General features: G+C 36.9%; 1 protein-coding gene across 1 annotated transcript in view; it reads right to left on the bottom strand.

The window, feature by feature from the left end:
• Window positions 1-7,576: 7,576 nt before the first annotated feature.
• Window positions 7,577-25,112, bottom strand: part of FBXO33 (F-box protein 33) — a 29,987-nt gene continuing 12,451 nt past the window's right edge. The window contains exons 2-4 of the mRNA XM_021701395.2: window positions 12,438-12,548; window positions 11,211-11,896; window positions 7,577-9,612 (exon numbers count right to left, since the gene is read on the bottom strand). Of these exons, the coding sequence (XP_021557070.1) occupies window positions 9,341-9,612; window positions 11,211-11,896; window positions 12,438-12,548 (1,069 nt within the window). The 3' untranslated portion in view covers window positions 7,577-9,340. The remainder of the gene's footprint in view (window positions 9,613-11,210; window positions 11,897-12,437; window positions 12,549-25,112) is intronic.

The following is a 25,112-nucleotide window of genomic DNA, read 5'->3' as shown; positions in this document are numbered from 1 at the left end:
TCAAAGACAGAATAGGAGAGTATAAAAAGGGCCAAGAGGTAATTGTAGAGAATCAAATAAAATGCTTAGAAATGAAAAAAGTCATTAGAAAAACAAACTCAAGGGATGATTAACAGCAGATTGGGCCTACCTAAAGTGAGAACTAAGATATAGAGCTGAGGAAATTACCAGAATGTAGTGCAGTGATAGAGGTGGAAATATGAAAGAGAGGTTGAGGGACTTGGAGGACAGAATGAAATGTCTAGTAGGAGCCTTATATGAGTTCCAGAGGAAGAGACAGGATGAGGGGCAACATTCAAAGAAATAGCTGAGAATTTCCCTGAATTGATCAAAGATAGAGTAAGTCCAAAGCAGAGTAATAGAAGTATTCCTACATGTAGACATATCATTGGGAATATGTATACAATTCTAAAAGCAACCAGTGAGAAAGACATATTACCTAGAAGCAAATAATAGACTGATAATAGCCTTCTTGTCAATAATGGACAAGATTGCAGGGAGTAGATTTTTAGTTGCTGTTCAGCTTTGTTGAGTTATAAATGACAAATACTTGTATTGAAAGTATACAGTGTGACAGTTTGATAAATGTATACATCATGAAAGTATTCCCACCATCAACTTGATTAACACATCCTTCACCTTACCTATTTACTTTTTTGTGTTTGTGTGAGAACTCTTTTAAGTTCTACTTTTTTAGCAAATTTCAGTTATCAAATACAGTATTTTTAAAAAAGATTTTATTTATTTAGAGAGAGTGCATGCAGTCGCACGCATGTGAGTGGGGCGAGGGGCAGAAGGAGAAGGGAGTGAGAATCCTCAAGTAGACTCCCTGCTGAGAGCGGAGCCCTGAGGTGGACTCAGATCTCCCGACTCTGAGAGCATGACCTGAGTGGAAATCAAGAGTTAGATGCTCAACTGACTGAGCCACCCAGGCGCCCCTCCAATACAATATTATGAACTCTGCTCACCATGTTGTATATTAGATCCTCAGACCTTATTCCTCCTGAAAGTTTATACCCTTTAAACAGCCTCTTCCCATTTTCCCATCCCCCAGCCCTTGGCAATGACCATTCTACTGTTTCTGTTTTCCACTTATTTCAGCTGGCATAATGCCCTCTAGGTCCATCCAAGTTGTTGCAAATGGGAAGATTGCCTTATTTTTTAGGGCTGAAAAATATTCCATTGTATATATACCACAATTTATTTATTCATCTGTTGATGGACACTTAGTTTGTTTCCATGTTACAGTGTCTTGGCTATTGTAAGTAATGCTGCAATGAACATTGGAGTGCAAGTATCTCTTCAAGCTACTGATTTCATTTCCTTTGGGTATATACCCTGAAGTGGGGTTGCTAGATCATATAGTAGTTCAGCTTTTAATATTTTGAGGGACTTCCATGTTATTTTTCCGTAGTGGCTAGACCAGTTTACATTCCCACCAACAGTGTACAAAGTTCCCTATTACCTATATCTTCACCAGCATTTGTTATCTCTTTTTTGATAATGGATAACAGGTATGAGGTGGTATCTCATTGTGGTTTTGATTTGCATTTCCCTGATTAGTGATGTTGAGCATCTTTTCATCTGTCTGTTAGCTACTTATATGTCTTCTTTGAAGAAATGTCTATTCAGATCCTCTGCCCATTTTTTAATTGGGTTATTTGTTTTTTTTGCTAGTGAGTTGTAGGAGTTCCTTGTGTATTTTGGATATTAACCCCTTATTAGATTGCTGGTTTGCAAATATTTTCTCTCATTCCATAAGTTGCCCTTTCATTTTGTTGATGGTTTCCTTTGCTGTGCACAAGCTTCTTTGATGTAGTTTTACTTTATTTTTACTTTTGTTGCCTTTGTTTTGGTGTCAGATCTAAAATACTGCAGGACCGGGCGCCTGAGTGGCTCAGTCAGTTAAGCGACTGCCTTCGGCTCAGGTCATGATGCTGGAGTCCCGGGATCGAGTCCCACATCAGGCTCCCTGCTCAGCGGGGAGTCTGCTTCTCCCTCTGACCCTCCTCCCTCTCGTGCTCTCTGTCTCTCATTCTGTCTCTCACAAATAAATAAAATCTTTAAAAAAAAATAAATAAATAAATAAAAATAAATAAAATACTGCAGGACCAGTGTGAAGGAACTTAACCCCACTGTGTTTTCTTCTAGGAGTTTTATAATTTCAGGTTTATGTTCAAGTCATTAGTCCATTTTGAGTTGATTTGTATGTATGGTACAAGATAGAGGCCCAGTTTTACTCATTTGCATGTGAATATCCAGGTTTCCCAGCACCATTTATTGAAGAGACTGTCCTTTCCCCACTGTAATATTCTTGGTGCCTTTGAGGAAAATTAATAGACCATATATGGATGTGTTTATTTCTGGGTTCTTTATCCTATTCCATTGGAATATGTGTTTATTTGTATGCCAATACCATACTAATTTGATTATTATAGCTTGGTAATATAGTTTGAAGTTAGGAAGTGTGATGCTACCAGCTTTGTTCTTTCTCAAGATTCCTTTGGCCATTTGGAGTCTTTTGTGGTTCCATAGAAATTTTAGGATTTTTTTTTCTATTTCTTTGGAAAATGCCATTGGAATTTTGATTAGGAATTGCACTGAGTCTGTAGATCACTTTGGGTAGTATGGACATTTTAACAACATTAATCTGAAGAAATTAGTCTGAAAAATTTGGATCTGTTAATTTGATGATCCCTTGGACTGCAAGATGTCAAAATAGTCTGTTGATTTTACTAATTTAGTAGAAAACATGATCGAGTCAGTCAACTAATAATGTGTTAACAAAAAACTACAACTTGGTCAACCAGCCTTTAAAAAGTTTCCTACATTTTTTGGTCCACAAACATAGATAGCTAAGATAATGTGTGTATATATATATATAAATATGAATATATATATATATATATATTCATATTCTCAGGTAAGTAAAGTTCTTAGCTTCCGCAAATAATTACAAGGTAGTGACTAATTTTATATTTATACTGCCTGTCTCTTGCTAGTAGGAAGGCTAACCATATACTAACTGTACAATTTTTCTTCTTAAAAAGAAGAGTGAAATAAAATTATACACATAGACTATATAGTGCATTTACATTTTCAGTGTCTTTTCACACATGTGCGTGCACACACACACTTTGTACGTGCTAGACATAAATTCCTATACCTCCTGCATGAATTTTCTGTTGCTTTGTGATTCAGTAGAATTGGTGATACACACACACCTGCTGAAATATACCAAGGGCAGTTAACACAATTCAAGAAATATAGCAAGAATACTGATATATGGAGAGTATGGACTTTAAAATTTAATGTCTATGTATTTGAAAAACTAAGTTGAAAAACTTTATTATCCGTCAAATAATAGCATAGTTGTAGTATTTAAGAGTGGTAGGAGTCGTATAATATTGGGGTCCTGTCACCTGGGTTCAAATTTTGCTCTACCACTGACTAGTTTTATGACTTTGGACAAGATACTTAACCTTTCTGTGCCTCCATTTCCTCATATGTGAAATGGGGGTGATAGGTACTACACGGTTGCTGTGAGGATTAAATAGTGTACTTTCTAGTGAAGTGGTTAAAATAATAGTTGGCACATAATCATTCAGTATACCTCAGTCATTATGTTTCCTAGCTAATGTATTCAATGTTTTCTCAGAAAATTTCACTAAAGTGGATATTTTTTATTAAAGCCTATTCTTTTTTTAAATTTATTTGAGAGAGAGAGAGCATGGTAGGGAGGGGCAGAGGGAGAGATCGAATCTCAAGCCGACTCTGTGCTGAGAGTGGAGCCTGATGCAGGGCGCAATCTCAATACCCTGAGATCATGACCTGAGCTGAAACCAAGAGTTGGACACTCAACTGACTGGGCCACACGGGTGCCCCTAAAGTCCATTCTTTTCAACACAAACTTTTCTTTAACCATCTTTTGTGAAAACCTTTCTAAAAAGTATTAAATGTTCTATTAGATTGTACAGATGTTCTGAAGATAATGTATTTTCCTATTGATTCAGGGTCATGACAAATGACATATTTTTGATCAATTATTTATCAGTCATTTATCATGTATAAAAACTAAATGTAGGAGAAAAAATTTTAACACAGCTTTCTAAAATAAAAAATTACAGGGATACCTGGGTGGCTCAGTTGGTTAAGCGTCTGCCTTTGGCTCAGGTCATGATCCCAGGGTCTTGGGATCGAGTCCCCCATCTAGCCCCCTGGTGAGTGGAGAGCCTGCTTCCCTCTCTGCCTGCCACTCCCCCTGCTTGTGCTCTTTCTCTCTCTGACAAATAAAATCTGTAAAAAGTAAAAATAAAAAATTTTACATTTTAAATTGTATATATGTTTGTTACAGAAAATAAGCAATCAGTGAAAGACTTGTTAACATGCCCCCCATGGCCTTTACTAAAAAAAAGGTAACAGTGTGCGACTCTTAAGGTGCACTACTTAAAGGAGTTCCGTTATTGGAGAGTATATATTGAACAGTGCATTCAGAGCTGAGGCAATAAATTGATAACTGACACAATATATGAGTTTAAGGAGGAAAATGAATGATGTAAAATTTTCAAATGATCAAGAGCTTATTGCAGTTTTTAAATGGATGGGTGGAAGTAGGTACTGAATGACTTAGGGCATTTAGATCCCGTTATATACATTTTTAAAAGTGATGTTTATAGTTCATTTTAATTATAGTTAACGTTTATATACACTATGATTATGACCAGCTTTATATGTTTAACTTAAAAATGTGCAAAGGAGTTTTTCAAAACTTCTTTAGGATTTTTAGGGCTGTGAGAACAAAAAAGATCAAAGGTATACGGTGTTAGAGAATACATCTAGAAGTGACATTGCTGGGTTATAGGGCAGAGGCAACTTCAACTTTACAAGATGTTGCAAATTTGCTCTTTAAAGTGGATATTCAAGTTCCAACTGTCAGTGTTTCCCTCTTCCTTGTCAACACTTGGAATTATATTGCCCTCATTTTTCAGACATGAAGGATGACTCAAGTGAAAATTTATTCACCATATACCTTCCATTTTCTTTTTACAACCAGCAGCCCAGGTTAGCTTGTAGATTGTACCAGAGTGATGCCCTTCCAGGCTGAGTTCTGGGGATGGCTAGGAGCCCCGGCTGCGTGCCTCTCGATGCTTTTATTTTCTTCTTGGAGCACAGCTAGAGTGGAGCCTGGTCTGACAGTGTGCCCTGCACACAGAACGGCCGTGGGCACTCACTACTCGCCTGTGAGATGCACAGGCTCCATTGTCCATCACGGGCAAGGAGTGTCTGTGAAGCTGTGAGAGAAGTGTGTCCCAGGTGTCCGAGGAGCAGGTAGGAAGCCGGGTGTGAAACCCCAGATGTAGCTGGTTGGCTTTGAGGGGCTTGGACCTGAGGGGCAGGAGGAGGGTTCCCTGTAGGCTTCTGACTGCCTTCATATAGATGAGGTATTTCTGTCTGTTGGCGGCTGATGAGTGCTCTCAGTGGTGGCTAAACTAGCAGCAGGATTACTTGTGGGAGACTACAAATTAGAGCTTCGTCATTATTTTCAAATGAAAAAATCACTTGAATTTGAAATTCACATTATAAGAAATCTCAACATTACATTTACCATTTTGTTCAGAGCTGTTACTTTTTTTTTTTTTTTTTTAAGATTTTAGTTATTTGAGAGAGAGAGCACAAGTGAGGGGAGGGGCAGAGGGAGAGGGAGAAGCACACTCTCCTGAGTGGGGAGCCTGACACGGGGCTTGATCCCGGACCCTGAGATCATGACCTGAGCCAAAGGCAGATGCTTAACCGACGGAGCCACCCAGGTGCCCCGCTGTTAGACTTAAGTATAATTTCAGCAGCATAAATTTTTGAATGGTTGTGAAAAAAAGTTTAAAAATTATCACCTATTTGTGGGGTGTTTCTCATTGGTGGCAATATTAAAAATTTGAAGAGGTTATCAGTTAAAACATTCGACAAGATTTTATTTGAAAGTTCTATACAAATTTAGTATTTCCCCTAATCTGCATTTTGTCTCATCAATTATATAATAAACAATGATTTTCCACCCTGTACAGTTTTTTTCCAGTTTATACCAGTATGCTGTACAATATTTTCTGTAGCTGTCAGGGCATGATAAGGGTTAGGAAGCATTGGTATAGAGTAGTTTGATGGTTGGATATTATTATTCACCCCTGCTTGTGTGTTACTCCATTTGCACCATGTTGTTACTGGCTTCAAAAAGATCCCGTCTGATGCATGCCATAGCCCCTGCCAAGTTAGTTTCTGAATCCTTCTTTAGCCATAAGCACACTGTCCTTCCCAAGACCCACCCCACCAACTCCCTACCTTCTTTATTCCTAGGGTAGTGGGGAAAACGGGGAAACAGTTTTAGCTATGTAAATCTCATATAATTTAGTAAGCTATGTTTTGAAAATATTTTATTTAATACATTTGTTCAGAGAGGATCTTATGTATGTCTCTGAGCTGTTAGGTCAACAGTTAAAACTTTTAGGGAAGAATCAGAGTTTTAGATAACCAAGTCTAATCCCTCATTTTACCGATGAGGAAACTGAAGCTCAAGGGAGAGTCTGCTTATGTAGCATTAGAGTTTACAGTATAATAGATGCTGAGCCTCCCACTTTAGTGCTTTACTATACCAACCTTCACTTGTGTACTATTCATATATGTTAGTAGACTTTTTTTCATATATTTTGGGTACTATTTTTGTATTTTAAATAATAAACATGTTGATTCATTCAAAAGAGATATGCCTAGAAAACAAGGAAGCAGTAGGTATAATGACAGTTGCTTGTGAACACTAGATTATTCCAAGGTGAGGAGGCAGTGTCTGGAAGAAGAGTGAGTGTCTGGAATGATTAAGGAAAGACAGATGAAGGAAAAGAGCCATTTTCTATCTTATAACTGATAGCTGTTTGTCTCAACAACCAAGAACAGAGATTACAAAGCCAAACTAAAGCAATATAGGGGTTTATGAACTGTTTAATACGGGCATACTGAAGTATTTTTGCATCCAGTATAGGAACTGTAAAAAGTTCTTATAGTCTATAAATTATGTTTTACCATATCAATAATGTTCTAAATGCATAATACACTTGGGTTTTGTGCTAACCAGTCTGTTTGCTTTTAAGCTTGTATTTTGCCAAAGTTAGTTAAAAAAATTAAAACCCTTCAAACTATTTAACCTAAGACTTTTTTTTTTTTTTTTAAGATTTATTTATTTGAGAGAGAGAGAAAGTGCGTGAGCAGGGGGAGGAGGGGCAGAGGGGGAGAGAGAGAGAATCTCAAGCAGACTCCCCACTGAGCATGGAGCCCGACTCGGGGCTCAGTCTCATGACCCTGAGATCACGACCTGAGCTGAAATCAAGAGTCAGATGCTTAACTGACTGCACCACCCAGGTGCCCCTAACCTAGGACTTTTTATGAAATATTCCCAAATTTCAGCTTTGCTGCACCAGACTACAACAGTAGCTTACATGATTACACATGATTTAAAGATTATTACAGTTTAACACTCAAAGTTTTCATGCTTTGTATACAATAAAATATATTACAATGGTCACTTTTTAATGCTTTATTCATTGATTAAAAGAATATACATTTAACATAAACCATTCAACATCAGTCATCAGGTCAAACATTCAGCTGGTTTCCTTACAGTTTCTGTCAGGATTTATTTTATCTGATCACATTTATAAGATAAAATCTCACCACATCTGGCATTTACACACACTGTGCCAGTGGATTCACACTACTGATGTACATATAAAATCCTCATGGTATGTGCTCACTGGAGACAAAACAGTGCACACCTGTCAAAAGGTCATTTTAATATAAGATGGTAAAACCATTTGTAAAATACATATAAACTTTTTCCATAAATAGAATCATATCTGGACATCTGTTGCATAAATTGTGTTTCCAAAGCTTACAATAGAGCAGCCAGGTCTCAGCACTGCTGGGCACCCACGTTGGCTACTTACTTTATTATTGCAGACTGTCCTTTAACATTAAATGCACAACATTCGTACCACTTAAAACTGGGGTCAGGTGGAAGTCTCACAGAGACCACGTCTGTACCGCGGTTGCCCTGAAACAGTTAAGTCGGCTTTTAAAGCCTCTCAGATATAACAAGGTTTTAAAACATACTTCATGGAATGTTCTTCATGTATCATAGCAGCTCATACCTGTGATAGAACAAGCTTTCAGTTTTTCCTTTCTTTCCTTTACATTCACTATTCACAGTGAAACAGGTGCATGGTTTTTTTTTCTTTTTTTTTTGTTTTGTTTTTTCAGAGTTCTGAGGTTGCTGACTGAGCCACAGCACAGCTGTGTACCACAGGTCGAAATTCGACCTTAAATATTACAATCTAGCAGTATCTGGCTGGCCAGAGTGGGCCGGCCCCTGCCAGCATGTGGGCACTTCTTCAGTTAAGTCTATTCTTTGGCAGCTGACACGCGCGCTGACAGAGAAAAATCCAGTGACTCGTTGCTAGGGATTTCACGACTAATGTGTGTTTGCAAGCATGTGTGTTTACAACTGTGTTTTTTTATTTTCTTTTAAGGAGGTTTTTACCCTGGAATACAGTTTCTTCCTCCACTATTTGAAATCTGGGCTAAAAAGCTAACTTGAATGTATAATGTAATTGATGAATAAAATTATGTCAGATGTAGTTTTAAAAAAAGTCTAACAATTTGAGTATTCATGTTTATGTAAATGCATTTTTTTAAAAAAAGGATTAAGCAGTGTTCTAACCTAGTACTATATAAAATTCAGAATGGTAATATTGGTGACCTCAACTATTATATATGTAATGAAAGTTAAAGTCTTGGCTTTTCTGTTAGAGATAACTCATTTGGGATCATACTATCCTCCCTTCTTTCATTTCAAATGAAAATTAATGAAATGCTATCAGAAGCATGAATGTGGTGCATTGCATACAAATCCACCAGGCTATGGATATATATCTATATATGTATAAAAATATTTTGGCTCCTGAGCTCTGAACTCTGACACACAAAGAATAAAAACATCAAAGGCAGAGTAACTCAGTGAAAAATAAAGTTAGCCAGCAACCTCAGACAACCTTCGGTTGTATATCCTTAAGGTGTGATAACAAGTCCATTAACCGTGAAAGCCCTACACATTGTCACTTTGAACTTCTAAACCAATACCCGACTACGTTCTTTGATCAAGAAGTAGAATATACATATATAATTCTATAAAGCTAATACTGATTAAACACAGCACAAAGGGATTAATTCACACTACTAAAAAAAAACATAATAGGACCCTACTTGCATATGTAACCACAGGAATTGTACATTTAAAAAAAAGCTAAATGTCTTCGCTGAAGCTTTGCATCTCTCTGTAAAAATGACGATTTGGTTCAGTGAAGACACTGAGTGATTCGATGTCCATGACAGCGTGCCAAGGTTGACCCAGGCCCAGGGATACCTGCTCAATAAGGTTATGCACTGGATCCACATCCTGGTCGGCCAGTTCACCTTGGTCAAAATCAATGCTTTCTTCAGTGACTTCAAGTACTTTTAGATCAGAGCCACGAAGACGAGCAATGGCAATGAGGTTGTGCGCCCACACTGTGTAACCTTCAAAATAAACCAAAGACAAACACTGTCATTTCCTTGCATTTTATTTTATCTATTTGATAAGTTAGTCTTTTCCACAAACTTGTATCTCACTGACCACTTTGGTCCTTTTCTTTTAAAAATATACTGAGATTGGAAAAGGAAGTATGATTGTTTAGCTCAAAAAAAAAAAAAAAAAGACTGAGTTTGATATTGTTTCCAACATCACTGTGGCTGGTGAATTGGTGGTAGGTGCTGTAATTCTATTCCAATATCAGTACATTTAGTAAGATTGAAGACATTTAAAGTAAAACTTTATAGCTTTGGATAGTGCTGTATCATAAACAAATTTTTATTTCATATATGTATCCATTAATGATACATAGGAAACTTATTTTTAGTGAGTAAAAAATCCTCTCCTATGATGCTTCACAGTCCAAAGTTAAGAAGTGACACTCTAAACTGTTAATTGCCAGTAGAAAATATGTAAAGTATAAAACAGTCATGGATTACCTCTGGGAATGAATAAAGGGGAATGGGTATAGGGGCTTCAGCTGTATCTAATATCTTATTTCTTATTTCTTAAAATAAAGCTTAGACTGGCTGAAATTAACCTTTAATATATAGTGTTGGGTAATCTTATAACAAGTTGAAATGCATTTCTTTGCTGCTACCTCTGATGACTGGCCAAATTATAAAGCAAAACTTGAAAAGCAAGACGCACACTTTCCTGCACTAATGCAGGCTAAAAAATTAATTTAAAAAATAAGGAAACACAACTAAAAGAGTTTAAGACATTCATATAGTCTATTTTGTATTCTGTAAATATCTTACATGTTCCAGAAAAGGAAGTAAAATGTTCTTCTAACTTGTCAGAATAGCAACTCTCTCTAAATGAGAATAGTTAACATTAAGATGAAAGGCACCAGTAAGAAAAAAGCATATACCCAATCAATGGAATCATCATTTAAAAAAAATATACAAATTAATATGTTAATATCTAGAATCTAGAAGATGAGGCAGCAAGCAAGAAAGAAATCATACTTTCTCTTCCTTCTGTATTATGTTTTTAAGAGATCTTGTGATTAGAGAAAGAAATACATCTACTGCAAGTAGATATGTTTTCTTCGATAGATCAATTAATTTCAAATGCCATTCTCATGAAATACCATCAATCACATGGTGGAAGAAAAAAGTAACACGGAAGCCGGAGCAAGAACACTTAAGAGTAGAGGGACGCCTGCGTGGCTCAGTAGGTTAAGCGTCTGCCTTCGGCTCAGGTCATGATCCCATGGTCCTGGGATCGAGTCCCACATTGGGCTCCTGCTCAGCAGGGAGCCTGCTTCTCCCTCTGCCCGCCACTCTCCCTGCTTGTGCTCTCTCTCTCTGACAAATAAATAAAAAAAAAAATCTTAAAAAAAAAGAACACTTAGAGCTATAGCAATAGGACTTTCTACTTGTTAAGTGGTATATCTTATAAATTATTAAAAAGTATAAAAACCTGCATTTCAGCTTTTTAGATTACTCAACACTATAAATGTCATTGCTATCTTTTTACTGGTTTAAAATATTTTAGATGTAATATAAATAACAAATTAAACTGAGCAAAAATCACCTACCGTGAATTGCCAGAAGAGAGAGCTTTGTGCACCTCCATGCTAATAAAACCAATGGATCTTCATTTCGGTTGTCACTAAGATCTGGAAAACCAGATGTGTCAATTACATCATTCATTAATATAAAATGAGTGAGGAACTTATCATACTGCCTGGATATAAGATCAACAATAGCTCCTGAAACACAAGTGATGTAGCTGTCAAAATGAATCCTCTCTAGTGGTATACTGGGTTTCAGAATCTTTAACATATCTTCACTCTTGATATCAAAGGCCATTATGTAGACCCGAAGGCTGGTGCTCTTCCGTGACAAGGCTTTCCAATGCTCATCATTTGGCATGTTGTCCAGAGACTTGTGCATCACGGAGACATTGTGGACCAGGAGAGACAGTCGCTGCAAAGGCACATGGTTGCTATCGGTTAAGACTCTTGCCATCTCAGCTGTAAAGTCACAGAAATCCAGGGCAAGTGAGCGCAGATTCACGAATCGCTCCAGTTCGACTGTGGTGATAAGGGTGCTGTTACCAGGAATATTGTTGTCCAGCAAGCTCAGGTGCTCCATGGTGTTGGCAATAGAGTTTGAGAGAGATGACAGTGATGTTGGGGTTACTATTTCCAGCATAAACCCACAGGACAGCCATTTCAGTTGCCTACTATTACTCAGTATTTCTTCGAACAGCTGCTGAATTCTGTATGGAAAACACATGCCACAACGATCCTGTTAACATTTAGTGCTAATCTTTTAACACCGACTTTTGAAACTGGGCAGTGAAATGGCATGCAATGTTGAGATCCATTTTCTCTCAGTTAATTTCTAACCAACCCACAAGTAATATTATCATAAATACCATTAAAATTCACATTCAAATATAATGAATAAACTGTATCAGACCCATGGATATATTAAACATATAAAAATATGTTCTTCACCCAAGGAAAGCAGCATTTTGTACCAGTATGGTAGAAAAGACTGATGATATGCAATTTATGTTACAGTGAAGGCAAGCAGAAAAATAACAGTTTTAAATAGCAATAATTACAGCAAATTCTCTGTCTTAAAGATTTATAATGTGGAATAGCATATTTCATAGGTAAAACATTTCCAATTTATAGGACATATGTTCTTTTTAGAAAAAATACTACTCTTCTGATTGTATCTTACAATTTCTCAGAAAAAAAAACTAAAATTATTATTAGTGTAAGCCCCCTTCCACTAACTATGTAACTTACTGTTTAATTTTTTTGCCATCAGGATCCACCTTGCTGAGGTATGTATTTGACAAACTTCCTTGCTGTTGTAGAACACTTATGTCTCCAAAAAGGCTAAACTTCTGGAGGTTCCTACAAGAAAAGTAATTTAAAATAACTAATATATAAAAATATAAATACTAAAAATAGAAACGTAGAAGGGATATCTACAAAAGTTTCTACCTTATAACTCACTTAAAATCCACTTAAGTACTTTCAGATTGCTTTTTACATACAATGAAAAACAACATAATACAGGAGAAATAGCAAAAGCTTTATAGAATGAGGACTGAGGTATAAAGCTTAGTTCAGGAACTCAGTATTTTAATGACCATGGAAAAATGTTCATGCATTGTTTCCCTGATTTTATTTAGTTGTCTATGTTCTCTTGCATGTAACTGAGCTTCTTTGAGATGATTACCTTGAATTATTTGTCAGGCAATTCATCTCTATTTCCTTGGGGTTGGTTACTGGAACTTTATTAGTTTCCTTTGGTGGTTCCATGTTTGCCTGATAATTTTAATGATCCATGTAGCCTGGAATTGGTGTCTGAATTTGGAGGAAGAAACATCTCTTCGAATTTTCGTAGGTTTCTGCGGGTAAAGATCTCCTCCTATTGGGTCTCCAGACTGATGAGACTGCCTCTAGGACCACAGTCAAGTTAGGCTGAGGCCAGGTCACATGGCTGCTGCTGGGCCTGCACTGGGGTCTATGGTTTGTGGACCCCATTACCAGACACTTGGTGTCTGATCTCCTGGCAGACAGGATTGCCTCTGAGTCCTTGGTCAGTAGGGCTGGTGCTGGGACAAGGTCTGCTGTTAGGTCCGCAGACAGCTGGCCTGTTACTAGGTGTGTGGGCAGGAGTGGTTTCTGCTAGATCCCTGGGAAGGCCCCTGTTCTGCCCCTGGGTGGGTCCCAGGGAGGGCAGGAGTGCCCAGGATTACAGCTGGGAGGGGCTAGAACTGAGTGTCAGGGTTGTTTCAGGGTCCAGAGCTGGGACCAGATTCTGCAGACCTGTCTCCGGGGGCACTGACAGGTATGCCATCTCCTGGGTTTCCAGATGTGTGCGACTGCCCTAAACCATGGCTGAGTGAGGATGGAGTTGGTTCACAGGGCTGCTTCAGGATCCATTTAGACCAATGTGGGTGGGTTTGCCCTGGGGCACAAATAGGTATCTCCCAATGGGTTCCTGGGCAAGTAGGAATGCTCCTGGATCATAGCTGTACACAAACTTGAATTTTGTATTGCCTTGATTAAAAATCCCTAAGGGATCACACCCCTACTGGCTATAAGAAAAAGGCAAATGGCTAGCTTGATACAATGAGAGACTTCAAAATGTGGTTCAAAAAAACCTATACTGGGCTACTATTTTTTTTTTTTTAAGATTTTATTTATTTAACAGAGACAGAGCGAGAGAGTTCGGAACACAAGCAGAGGGAGTGGGAGAGGGAGAAGCAGGCTTCCTGCGGAGCAGGGAGCCCAATGCGGGGCTCGATCCCAGGACCCTGGGATCATGACCTGAGCCGAAGGCAGATGCTTAACGACTGAGCCACCCAGGCGCCTCTACTTACTATTTTTTAAATGTAATATTATTCACTCTCCTGGTCTGCCTGGTAAATCTCTATTCAGCCTTTTATACCTGAATGCCACCTACTCTACTAAAGTCTTTTCTGAGTCCATTCTCTCAGCCTCTGTAGATTTAGCCATTCCATGGGACTTTGTAAAATGCTTTTATTAAACTAATATGCTTTACTGTGATTTGTTACCTAACTTTCCCCTGTTTCTTATAATACTTTTTGGCACAAGACAGGTGTTCAATGAGTATTTGTTAAACAAATGAATACTTTGGGAAGGTAAGTTCAAGAGTTACCTAGATAGAAATTGTAATCAAGACCATAATATAAATGAGAACAATGGGAAATAGATACATAAGGGGAGGTGGGCCTGGGATAGATTTTGGAAAGATAATCACATCATATGGAGCATTATTTTAAGGGTTATGTTTTCAATCAATTAAAAAAAAATAAAGTTTTCTTCTGGATAGATCTATGTAAAAGGAAATTAAAGATGAGTTTATGAGTACTGACAGCTATTCCAAATAATTATGTCCTCCATTACTTTGACTGTGTTTCTTATCAGGAGTTCTTTTATGAAATAGAGAACTAAATCTGCCTTAAAGGGGAAAAAAAGACTAAGTAAAAGGTTAGCACCTCAAAGGGCTTAGAAACACTTCTTCATATATTTCCATAGAATAGTAAGGCGATAAATACCAGGTGAGTAGAAAATATTTCACTAAATTTACTACCAAGATGCCCCCATAAATGCCCCCATAAAAGTATTTAAATTTATTATTTATAAAAAGATATTGATAAAAAATTTTTTCACAAATAAGACTTTTTAAGGAACCCATGATAGATGGGGACCAACCTGAATTATTATTATTATTATTTTTTAAGATTTTATCTATTTATTTTACAGAGAGAGACACAGCGAGAGAGGGAACACAAGCGGGGGGGTGGGGAGGGGAGGGAGAAGCAGGCTTCCCGCAGAGCAGGAAGCCCGATGTGGGGCTCGATCCCAGGACTCTGGGATCATGACCTGAGCCGAAGGCAGATGCTTAACGACTGAGCCACCCAAGTGCCCCACCAACCTGAATTATTAATATCATAGTAGTAATAGTCTTCCTATCATATTCTAAATCTGCATCATTCAATATAGGAAATATAGCTACTAAACACTTGAAATGTGGGTAGTCAGAACTGAGATGTGCTCTAAGTAGAATCATGGAACACTAAATCAAAAACTAATGATGTAAAAATAAAATAAAAATAATAAAAATAATACATTTAAAAGACTTAGTACAAAAAAATATAAAATCTCATTAAATTTTTTATATTGATCACATAATGAAAAGGTAATACTTGGATATATTGGGTTAAATATATTAAAACTAATCTCATCATTTCTTTTTACTTTTTAATGTGGCTACTAGAAAAATTTAAATTACGTGTGTGGTCTATATTGTATTTTTATTGAACAGTGCTGCTCTAAAGAATATAATGTACATATTCTAGTTTTCTGGTTAGCTTCATTTAAAAACATACTGTCATCAGCAGAAATATAATTAAGAGTATATATAGCTAATACTACTGTTCTTATGGTTAAAATATTTAGTAGAAGGTCCACACTATTTTTCAGCTTTCTTTCTAACTGTTAAGACCAATGACTAGTTTTTAACTATAAAAAAGTAGGAGTTGACTTCAGAAAATGTTTTCCATAATTAAAAAAATATCCTACAACCCCAAACATATCTTGATTATACTGCTAATGTATGTTGCAGATATTATCAAGTACACATAAAAAAAACACACAGTCTTCCCCCATTTCTCCCATTAACTCAAATACAAACCAAATCCATCCCTTGAAAAAAAGTGCAAATGATCAAGAAGACAACCATTTTGAATGAATGGAGCAAATAAACTCACCTTTCTTCAACTGTGATATCATTTCTGACTTTCCATTTACTGTAACTCATTTATTTTGAAGACATCATATTTAATTTCCACTGTCTGTATCTCAGACCTGGAAAAATGCAGCCTGCCAGCTATGACTGATTCAAAAGCAAATCCTCCCAGAGGAGAGAGGAATCCTCATTTTCTTATTCTCTTGAGAGAAACAGGAATGGAAAAACATATAGGCAGGGGAAATGAAATTAACCATGGATTATATATTTCCTCTAAAGGGCAATTTTTCTCTACTTATTTACTATAATAAGGCCCAGAGAATTTAGGATGACTATGCTGGTGTTTATTTTTTTATTTTTCCCAAACATTTTAATCTATATCACTGGCATCAGGTCTGGATGTTCCTTTTTTCCTGCATTGTGGTGTCCCGGCTACAGTGGAGAGAGAGATCATCCACATTCTCCAGGAGATCTATCCTCTCTTCTGTCCTCTAATCTCCTCTTTTTCTACTACTTCAATTCTTTTAGTCCAAAAACTTCCTTAAGTATAATATCAAAGACTCCTACTTATCAAGGTGCCACAACAGAACAGGGAGTTAATTTAATGAACTGTGGTTTTAATTTTGCTGTACTGTATGTGGTAAATAAAGAACACCTATCTCCTACTGATGGAATATAAAAGTCCTCATAAATTAAAAAAACAAAAGCAGAAGAGTGGTCTTTCACAATCATGGCTAATAGCCAAGACTATTAACAAAAAGTTTTGACATTTTGGCAATTCTTGGCATAATGGTGACTGTATCTCCATCATAGTTACTAGCATTTAAAATTAAAAGTAGAGTTTAATAAAACATTGCCCCAATTAATTTGTTTCACAGCTGTTTAGATTTACTGAATATAAAACAAGTTTTTTCTACCTCAGCTTTCCTTTTCAACTGTGACTAAGATATTCTTGCAATGTCATTTTCCTAAGCACTTAAATTTTATTGACAAGCAGCACTGAATTTCTTCAGCTACTCAGCAATTTAAAAATCCTTATCATTCAGACCACAACTCAGTGCTTCCGTATGTAATCAAATAACCTAGATAATATTACCCAAAAATGAACTTCACAATTCCACTACAAAATTGTGTATGAAAGATTTTGTCCATTAATTTTAAGTCTGATATCACCCTTATCCATCTCCAGTCCAATAGCTTTCCCTAGCTGAAATCTATTTACCAAGTAATGCTCATTGCTAAGCTCACACTGTTAAGTAATGATGCCCCAAAGTGTTAAATATCACATTTGCTTGGCACAAATATTTAAGTATATATAATTCTTTTTCATATACTATCCACACTGATCTGAATGAAGTACTTAGTGTCACTTATTGGACAATCAACATAAACCACATTATAATCAGCAAGAATAATGTTATCCAGATTTTTAAAGGGTTGCTCAGGAGAAATAAAAGTAGTGTGGAAAGAACAATGAGTGAGAAATCAAGTGTCCAAAATGCAAAAAAATCCACTGACTGCAGTTTTCTTATTTGTGAAATAAAAGTTTTTAAATTACTTAAAAGGACAAAAACCTATCACATTAGCAACCCTAATTTCTTCTAAATATGATACTTTAGTCATGTTATTTGAAATCTTGCACACAAAAGTAGGTAAAAGGAGAAGCAAAATTAAGTACATTTATGTTAGGGCCAACACCTAATTTATTTTGGGCCTAGAGTGCTGTCAATTTTGTTGGCAAGTCTTCAGATTCAAAGAAAAGCACTTTTCTATCAGAAATGTCACTTTTCAACCAACTCAAGTCACAGCTATCAACCACCACCACCACAAAAAAAAATATAAGTTATAAGGAGTTTCTCAGTTTTTGGTGGAAATAAAAATGTTTTACTTTGGAATTTTTTTTTTTTTTAAGATTTTTTATTTATTTGATAGAGCTACAGCGAGAGAGGGAACACAAGCAGGGGGAGTGGGAGAGGAAGAAGCAGGCTTCCCACTGAGCAGGGAGCCGGACGCGGGGCTTGATCCCAGAACCCTGGGATCATGACCTGAGCCGAGGGCAGACGCTAAACAACTGAGCCACCCAGGCGCCCCTACTTTGCAATTTCTTAAAGAACTTTGTCATATATATAGCATTTTATTATCCTAAAAAAATCCTAGCTGTACCTTTTCTCTACAAAAATGCTGGATTGTCTATTGTCTTCTCAGTTAACCCCTCAAAGAAAATAAGGCCTCTTAAATTTGGCACTTTAAGTTTTTTTTTTTTAAAGATTTTATTTATTTATTTGACAGAGAGAGACAGTGAGAGAGGAAACACAAGCAGAGGGAGAGGGAGAAGCAGGCCTCCCACTGAGCAGGGAGCCTGATGTGGGGCTCGATGTGGGGCTCGATCCCAGGACCCTGCGACCATGACCTGAGCCAAAGGCAGACGCTTAACCGACTGAACCACCCAGGCGCCCCACTTTAAGTGGTTTTTATGCTGTTTTGGTATTGTTCACATTAGCTCACAAGGTAATCTTAATTTAGGATTTTTAAAAGACAATTTACTTTTATATTTTCAGGCTGTATTTTTTTGGTAAAACCTTCATTTTTTAAAAAAGATTTTTATTTATTTTATTCAGAGGGATAATGATAGAGAGTATGAGGGGGGGGGAGTCAGAGGGAGAAGCAGACTCCCTGCTGAGCAGGGAGCCTGATGTGGGACTTGATGTGAGACTCAATCCCGGGACTCCATGATCATGACCTGAGCCGAAGGCAGTCGCTTAAGCAACTGAGCCACCCAGGCGCCCTGGTAAAACCTTCATTAACACCTAGGTAAAAATGTAAGCGAATGGGCAAATTTAATTTACATTGTTGGGTTCTTTCACAGATAACTTGGTATATAAGAATAACTTAAGGGGCACCTGGGTGGCTCAGTCGTTAAGCGTCTGCCTTCGGCTCGGGTCGGCTCGGGTCGGCTCGGGTCGGCTCAGGTCGTGATCCCAGGGTCCTGGGATCAAGCCCTCCATCGGGCTGGGCTCCCTGCTCCGCGGCAAGCCTGCTTCTCCCTCTCCCTCTCCCCCTGCTTGTGTTCCCTCTCTCGCTGTGTCTCTCTCTGTCAAATAAATAAATACAATCTTTAAAAAAAAAAAAAAACTTAATGGAAGTCTTAAGTATTTTATATTTTTATTTGAGAAAACCATTTTATTTGTTGAAGTATAATAAACATACAGTATTATATGAGTTCCAGGTATACAATAATTCAACATTTCTATATATTACTTAGTACGCTCATCACAGTAAGTGCACTCTTAATCCCCTTTATCTATTTCACCCATCCCCCTACCCACTTGCCCTCTGGCAACCACCAGTTTGTTTTCTGTATTTAAGAGTCTGGGGTTTTTTTTTGTTTGTCTTTTTTACTTTGTTCATTTGTTTTGTTTCTTAAATTACACATATTGGTGAAATCATGGTATGTATCTTTCTCTGACTTATTTCACCTTGCATTATACCCTCTAGTTCCCTCTACGTTGTTGCAAATGGCAGATCTCATTCTTTTTTAGGGCTGAGTGTGTGTGTGTATCACTTCTTTATCCATTCACCTATTGATTGGGGCACTTGAATTGTTTACATGTCTTGGTTATTGTAAATAATGCTGCAATAAACACAGGGGTGCATGTATCTTTTTGAATTTGTGTTTTCATTTTCTTTGGATAAATACCCAGTAGTGGAATTACTGGATCATATGGTAATTCTATTTTTAATTTTTTAAGGATCTTCCATGCAACAGTACATGAAGGTTCATTTTTCTCCACATGCTCACCGCTTGTTATTTCTTGTCCTTTTGAGTCTAGCCTTTCTGACAGAGGTAAGGTGATTCTCTCATTGTGGTTCTGATTTGCATTTCCCTGACGATTAGTGACGTTTAGCATCTTTTCATGTGTATCTGTTAGCCACTCGTATGTCTTTGGAGAAATGTCTATTCAGGTCCTCTGCCCATTTTTTCAATTAGATTATTTGGGTTTTTTTTTTTTGGTGTTGAGTTGAAGAAGTTCTTTTTATATTTTGAATATTAACCCCTTATCAGATGTATCATTTGAAAATATCTTCTTCCATACAGTAGGATGCCTTCTTGTTTTGTTGATGGTTTCTCTCACTGTGTTTTGGTGTAGTCCCAATATTTATTTTTTGTTTTCCTTGCCTGAGAAGACGTATCTTGAAATATGTTTCTGTGGCTGAAAAGAAATTACTGCCTATGTTTTCTCCTAGGAGTTTTATGGTTTCAGGTCTTACACGTAGGTCTTTAATCCATTTTGAATTTATTTTTGTGTATGCTCTAAGAAAGTGGTCCAGTTTCATTCTTTTGCATGCAGCTGTCCAGCTTTCCCAGCACCACTTGCTGAAGAGACTATCTTTTCCCCATTGTATATTCTTGTCCTGCTTTGTTGAAGATTAATTGACCATAAAACCATGGGTTTATTTCTGGGCTCATTCTTCATGTTATGGACTAATACACAAAGTGTTTGCAATATAAACAATTTTAGGGCTAATCATCCTTTGGGTTATGGAGTTTACTTCTCTGAAACCGAATTGTCAGAAGATGCTTTATTGATATAGTCATCTTTTAGAGAATTTTAAACATACGTGTCTGTGTGTACACACACACACACACACACACACACACACACACACCTTTTAAAATTTATTTTTAGAGCAATTTTAGATTGATAGCAAAACTGATCAGAAAGTACAGATTTCCCATATACTCCTTATCCCCACACATGTACAGCCTCCCCCATTATCAGTATCACTCACCAGAATGGTACATTTTTAAGCAAGGATGAACCTACTCTGACACATCATAATCACCCAAAGTCCACAGTGTAACTTAGGGCTCACTCTTAGTGTTGTACATTCTACAGGTTTGGACAAACGTATAATGACATATATCCATCATTATAATATCGTACACAGTTTTTCACTCTTCTAAAAATCCTTTGTGCTCTGCCTATTCATCTTTCTCTTCTCCCCACCCCCGGCAACCACTGATCTTTTTATTGTCTTCAGTTTTGCTTTTTCCAGAATATCACGTAGTTGGAATCATACAGTATATAGCCTTTTCAGATTGCCTTCTTTCACTTAGTAATATGCACTTAAGGTTTCTCCATGTCTTTTCATGGCTTAATAGCTCATTTCATTTTAGTGCTAAATAATAATTCCACTGCCTGTACGTACTAAAGTTAATTTATACATTCACCAACTGAAGGACATCTTGGTTGTTTCCAAGGTTTGGCAATTATGAATAAAGATGCTATAACCATCTGTGAGCAGGTTTTTGTGTGGACATACGTTTTCAGCTCCTTTTAGTAAATACCAAGTAGGACAACTGCTGGATTGTATGGTTAACAGTATGTTTAGTTTTGTAAGAAACTGCCAACTTTTTTTTTTTCATAGTAGCTGTACCATTTTGCACTCCCTGTAGCAACAAGAAGAGTTCCTATCACTCCACATCTTTGCCAGTATTTGGTATTGTCAGTATTCTGGATTTTTACCTTTGTAGTGCATGACAGGATTTTGATGATGTGAAAAATGAACAAGGTATAATATTAAAGGAAAAAGGTACAAAACCACCCATAGATTATTATTCCAGTTTTGCAAAGATACATCATATTTGCCAGTGATCATCTCTGGTGAATTTTTTACTTTATTTTTCTTGTATTTTTTTTTTTTAAGAGTTTATTTATTTATTTGACAGAGAGATAGAGAGCGAGCACAAGCAGGCAGAGTGGCAGGCAGAGGGAGAGGGAGAAGCAGGCTCTCTGCTGAGCAGGGAGCCACGCGGGGCTCGATCCCAGGACCCCAGGATCATGACCTGAGCTGAAGGCAGCCGCTTAACCGACTGAGCCACCCAGGCGCCCCTCTTGTATTTTTCAAATATTCTGTTTTACAAACAAATATTACTTAGGAATTCACAAAAGAAATTTATTTATTTGAGTATAGGTGACACACAATATTACATTAGTTTCAGGTGTGCAACTTAGTGATTTCACAAGTTTATACATTATGCTATGTTTACCACAAGTAAGTTACCACCTGTCCCATTACATCATTATTACAATATCCCTGACTATATTCCTTATGCTCTACTTTTTACCCTTGTGACTTACTCATTCCATAAATGGAGATCTGTATCTCCCTCTCCCCTTCACCCATTTTGCCCAACCCCCTTGCCCCTGCCCCTCTGGCAACCATCAGTTTGTTGTTTGTATTTACTGTTTCTTCATGCACTTCTTTTAGATTCCATTTGTGAGTGGAATCATATGGTATCTTTCTCAGTCTGACTTATTTCACTTAGCATAATACCCCAGGTTCATCCATGTTGTCTCAAATGGCATGATCTCATCCTTTTTTATGGCTGTCTAATACTCCACTTTGTACATATATCTATATCTATATCTATATATCACATTTTCCTTATCCATTTGTTTATTTATGGACACTTCCGTTGCTTCCATTCCTTGGCTACTGTAAATAATGCTGCAATAAACACAGGGGAGCATATATCTATATAGATCTATCTATCTACATATACATTTATCTTCCTCAGGTAAACACCCAATAGTGGAATTATCTGATCATATGGTATTTCTATTTTTAGTATTCTGAGGAACCTCCACACTGTTTTCCACAGTGGCTGTACCAATTCACATTCCCATCAATTGTGCAAGAGGATTCCTTTTTCTCCACATCCTCACCAACACTTGTTGTTCTTGTCTTCTTGATTTTAGCTAGTTTAACAGGTATGAGGTGATATCTCACTGCAGTTTTGGTTTGCATTTCCCTAATTAGTGATGTTGAACATCTTTTCATGTGTCTGTTGGCTATCTGTATGTCTTTGGAAAAATGTCTATTCAGGTCCTCTGCCCATTTTTTAATTGGATTTTTTTTTTTTTTTGGTGTTGAGTTGTATTTAGTTCTTTATATATTTTGGATATTAACCCCTTATCAGATATATCATTTAGAAATACCTTCTCCCATTCAGTAGGTTGTCTTTTTGTTTTCTTGATGGCTTCCTTTGCTGTGCAAAAGCTTTTATTTTGATGTAGTCCCAATAGTTTATTTTTGCCTTTATTCCCTTGCCTTAGGAGACATATCTAGAAAAATGTTGTTATGGCTGATGTCAGAGAAATTACTACTTGTGTTCTCTTGTAGGTTTTTTATGGTTTCCAGTCTCACATTTAGGCCTTTAATTCACTTTGAGTTTATTTTTGTGTATGGTGTAAGAAAGTAGTCCAGTTTCATTCTTTTGCATGTAGATGACCAGTTTTCCCAACATTGTTTGTTGCAAAGACTCTTTTTTCCCATTGGATGTTCTTTCCTGCTTTGCTGAAGGTTAATTGAGCATATAACTGTGGGTTTATTTATGGGTTTTCTACTCTGTTCCATTGGTCTATGTGTCTATTTTTGTGCCAGTACCAGACTGTTTTTACTACAGCTTTGATTTATAACTTGCAGCCTGGAATTATGTACCTCCAGCTTTGTTAATCTTTCTCAGGATTGCTTTTGTGGTTTGATACAAATTTTAGTATTATTCTAGTTCTGTGAAAAATACTGTTGGTATTTTAATAGGGATTGCATTAACTCTGTAGATTGCTTTGGGTAATACAAACATATTGCCAATATTAGTTCTTCTAATCCATGAGCTTGGAGTATCTTTCCATTTCTTTGAGTCATTTTCAATTTCTTTCATCAGTGTTTTATAGTTTTTACAGTATAGGTCTTTCACCTCTTTGGTTAAGTTTATTCCTATGTATTTTATTCTTTTTGGTGCAACTGTAAATGGTGCTGTTTTTTAAAATTTCTCTTTCTGCAACTTCATTGTTAGTGTATAGAAATGCTACCAATTTCTGGGTATTAATTTTATATCCTGCCACTTTACTCAACTCATTTAGTATTTCTACTAGTTTTTTGATGGAATCTTTAGGATTTTCTATGTATAGCATCATGTTGTCTGCAAGTAGTGACAGTTTAACTTGTTCTTTACCAATATGGATGCCTCATTTCTTTTTCTTCTCTGATTGCTATGGCTTGGATTTTTAGTACTATGTTGGGAGAAAAGTGGTGAGAGTGGACAACCTTATCTTGTTCCTGACCTTGGAGGGAAAGCTCTCAGTTTTTCACCACTGAGGATGATGTTAGCTGTGGGCTTTTCATATATGGCCTTTATTATGTTGAGGTATGTTCCCTCTAACACTGTTTTGTTGAAAGTTTTTTTTTATCATGAATGGATATTGAATCTTGTCAAATGCTTTTTCTGCGTCTATTGAAACGATCATATGACTTTTATCCTTCATTTTGTGATATAGTGTATGATGTGATTGATTTGAGAATACTGAACCATCCTTGCATCCTGGGAATACATCTCACCTGATTGTGGTGCATGATCTTTTCAATGTATTGTTGTATGCAGTTTGCTAATATTTTGTGGAGAATATCTGCACCTAGGTTCATCAGGAATACTGGCCTGTAGTTTCTTCTGTGGTGTCTGTACGGGTTTGGTATTAAAGTAATGCTGGCTTTATAGAATATATTTGGAAATTTTCCTTCCTCTTCTATTTTTTTTTAAATACTCTGAGAATAGGTATTAACTCTTTTTAAAATGTCTGGTAGAATTCGCCTGTGAATCCATGTGGTACTGGACTTTTATTCTTTGATTGTTTTTGAATATTGATTAAATTTCATTACTTGTAATCAGTCTGTTCAGATTTTTTATTTCTTTCTGGTTCAGTTTTGGAAGATTATACGTTTCTAGGAATTTATCCATTTCTTTTAGGCTGTCCAGTTTGTAGGCATATAATTGTTTATAGTATTCACTTACAATCTTTTTTATTTCTGTGGTATGAGTTGTTACTTTTCCTCTCTCATTTCTTTTTATTTATTTATTTATTTATTTGAGAGAGAGCGAGAGAGAGATCATGAGCAGGGGGGAGGAGTAGAGGGAGAGGCAGACTCCCTGCTGAGCAGGGAGCCTGATGCGGGACTCAATCCCAGGATCCTGGGATCATGACCTGAGCGGAAGGCAGACGCTTAACGACTGAGCCACCCAGGCGCCCTCATTTCTGATTTTATTTGGGTCCTTTCTCTTTATTTCTTAATGAGTCTGGTTAAGGGTATATCAATCTTGTTTATCTTTTCAAAGAATCAGCTCTTGGTTTCAT

Source organism: Neomonachus schauinslandi, chromosome 9 (genome assembly GCF_002201575.2).
Source record: "Neomonachus schauinslandi chromosome 9, ASM220157v2, whole genome shotgun sequence".
NCBI classification, from domain to species: domain Eukaryota; kingdom Metazoa; phylum Chordata; class Mammalia; order Carnivora; family Phocidae; genus Neomonachus; species Neomonachus schauinslandi.
This window is presented reverse-complemented; position numbering and strand designations above follow the sequence as displayed.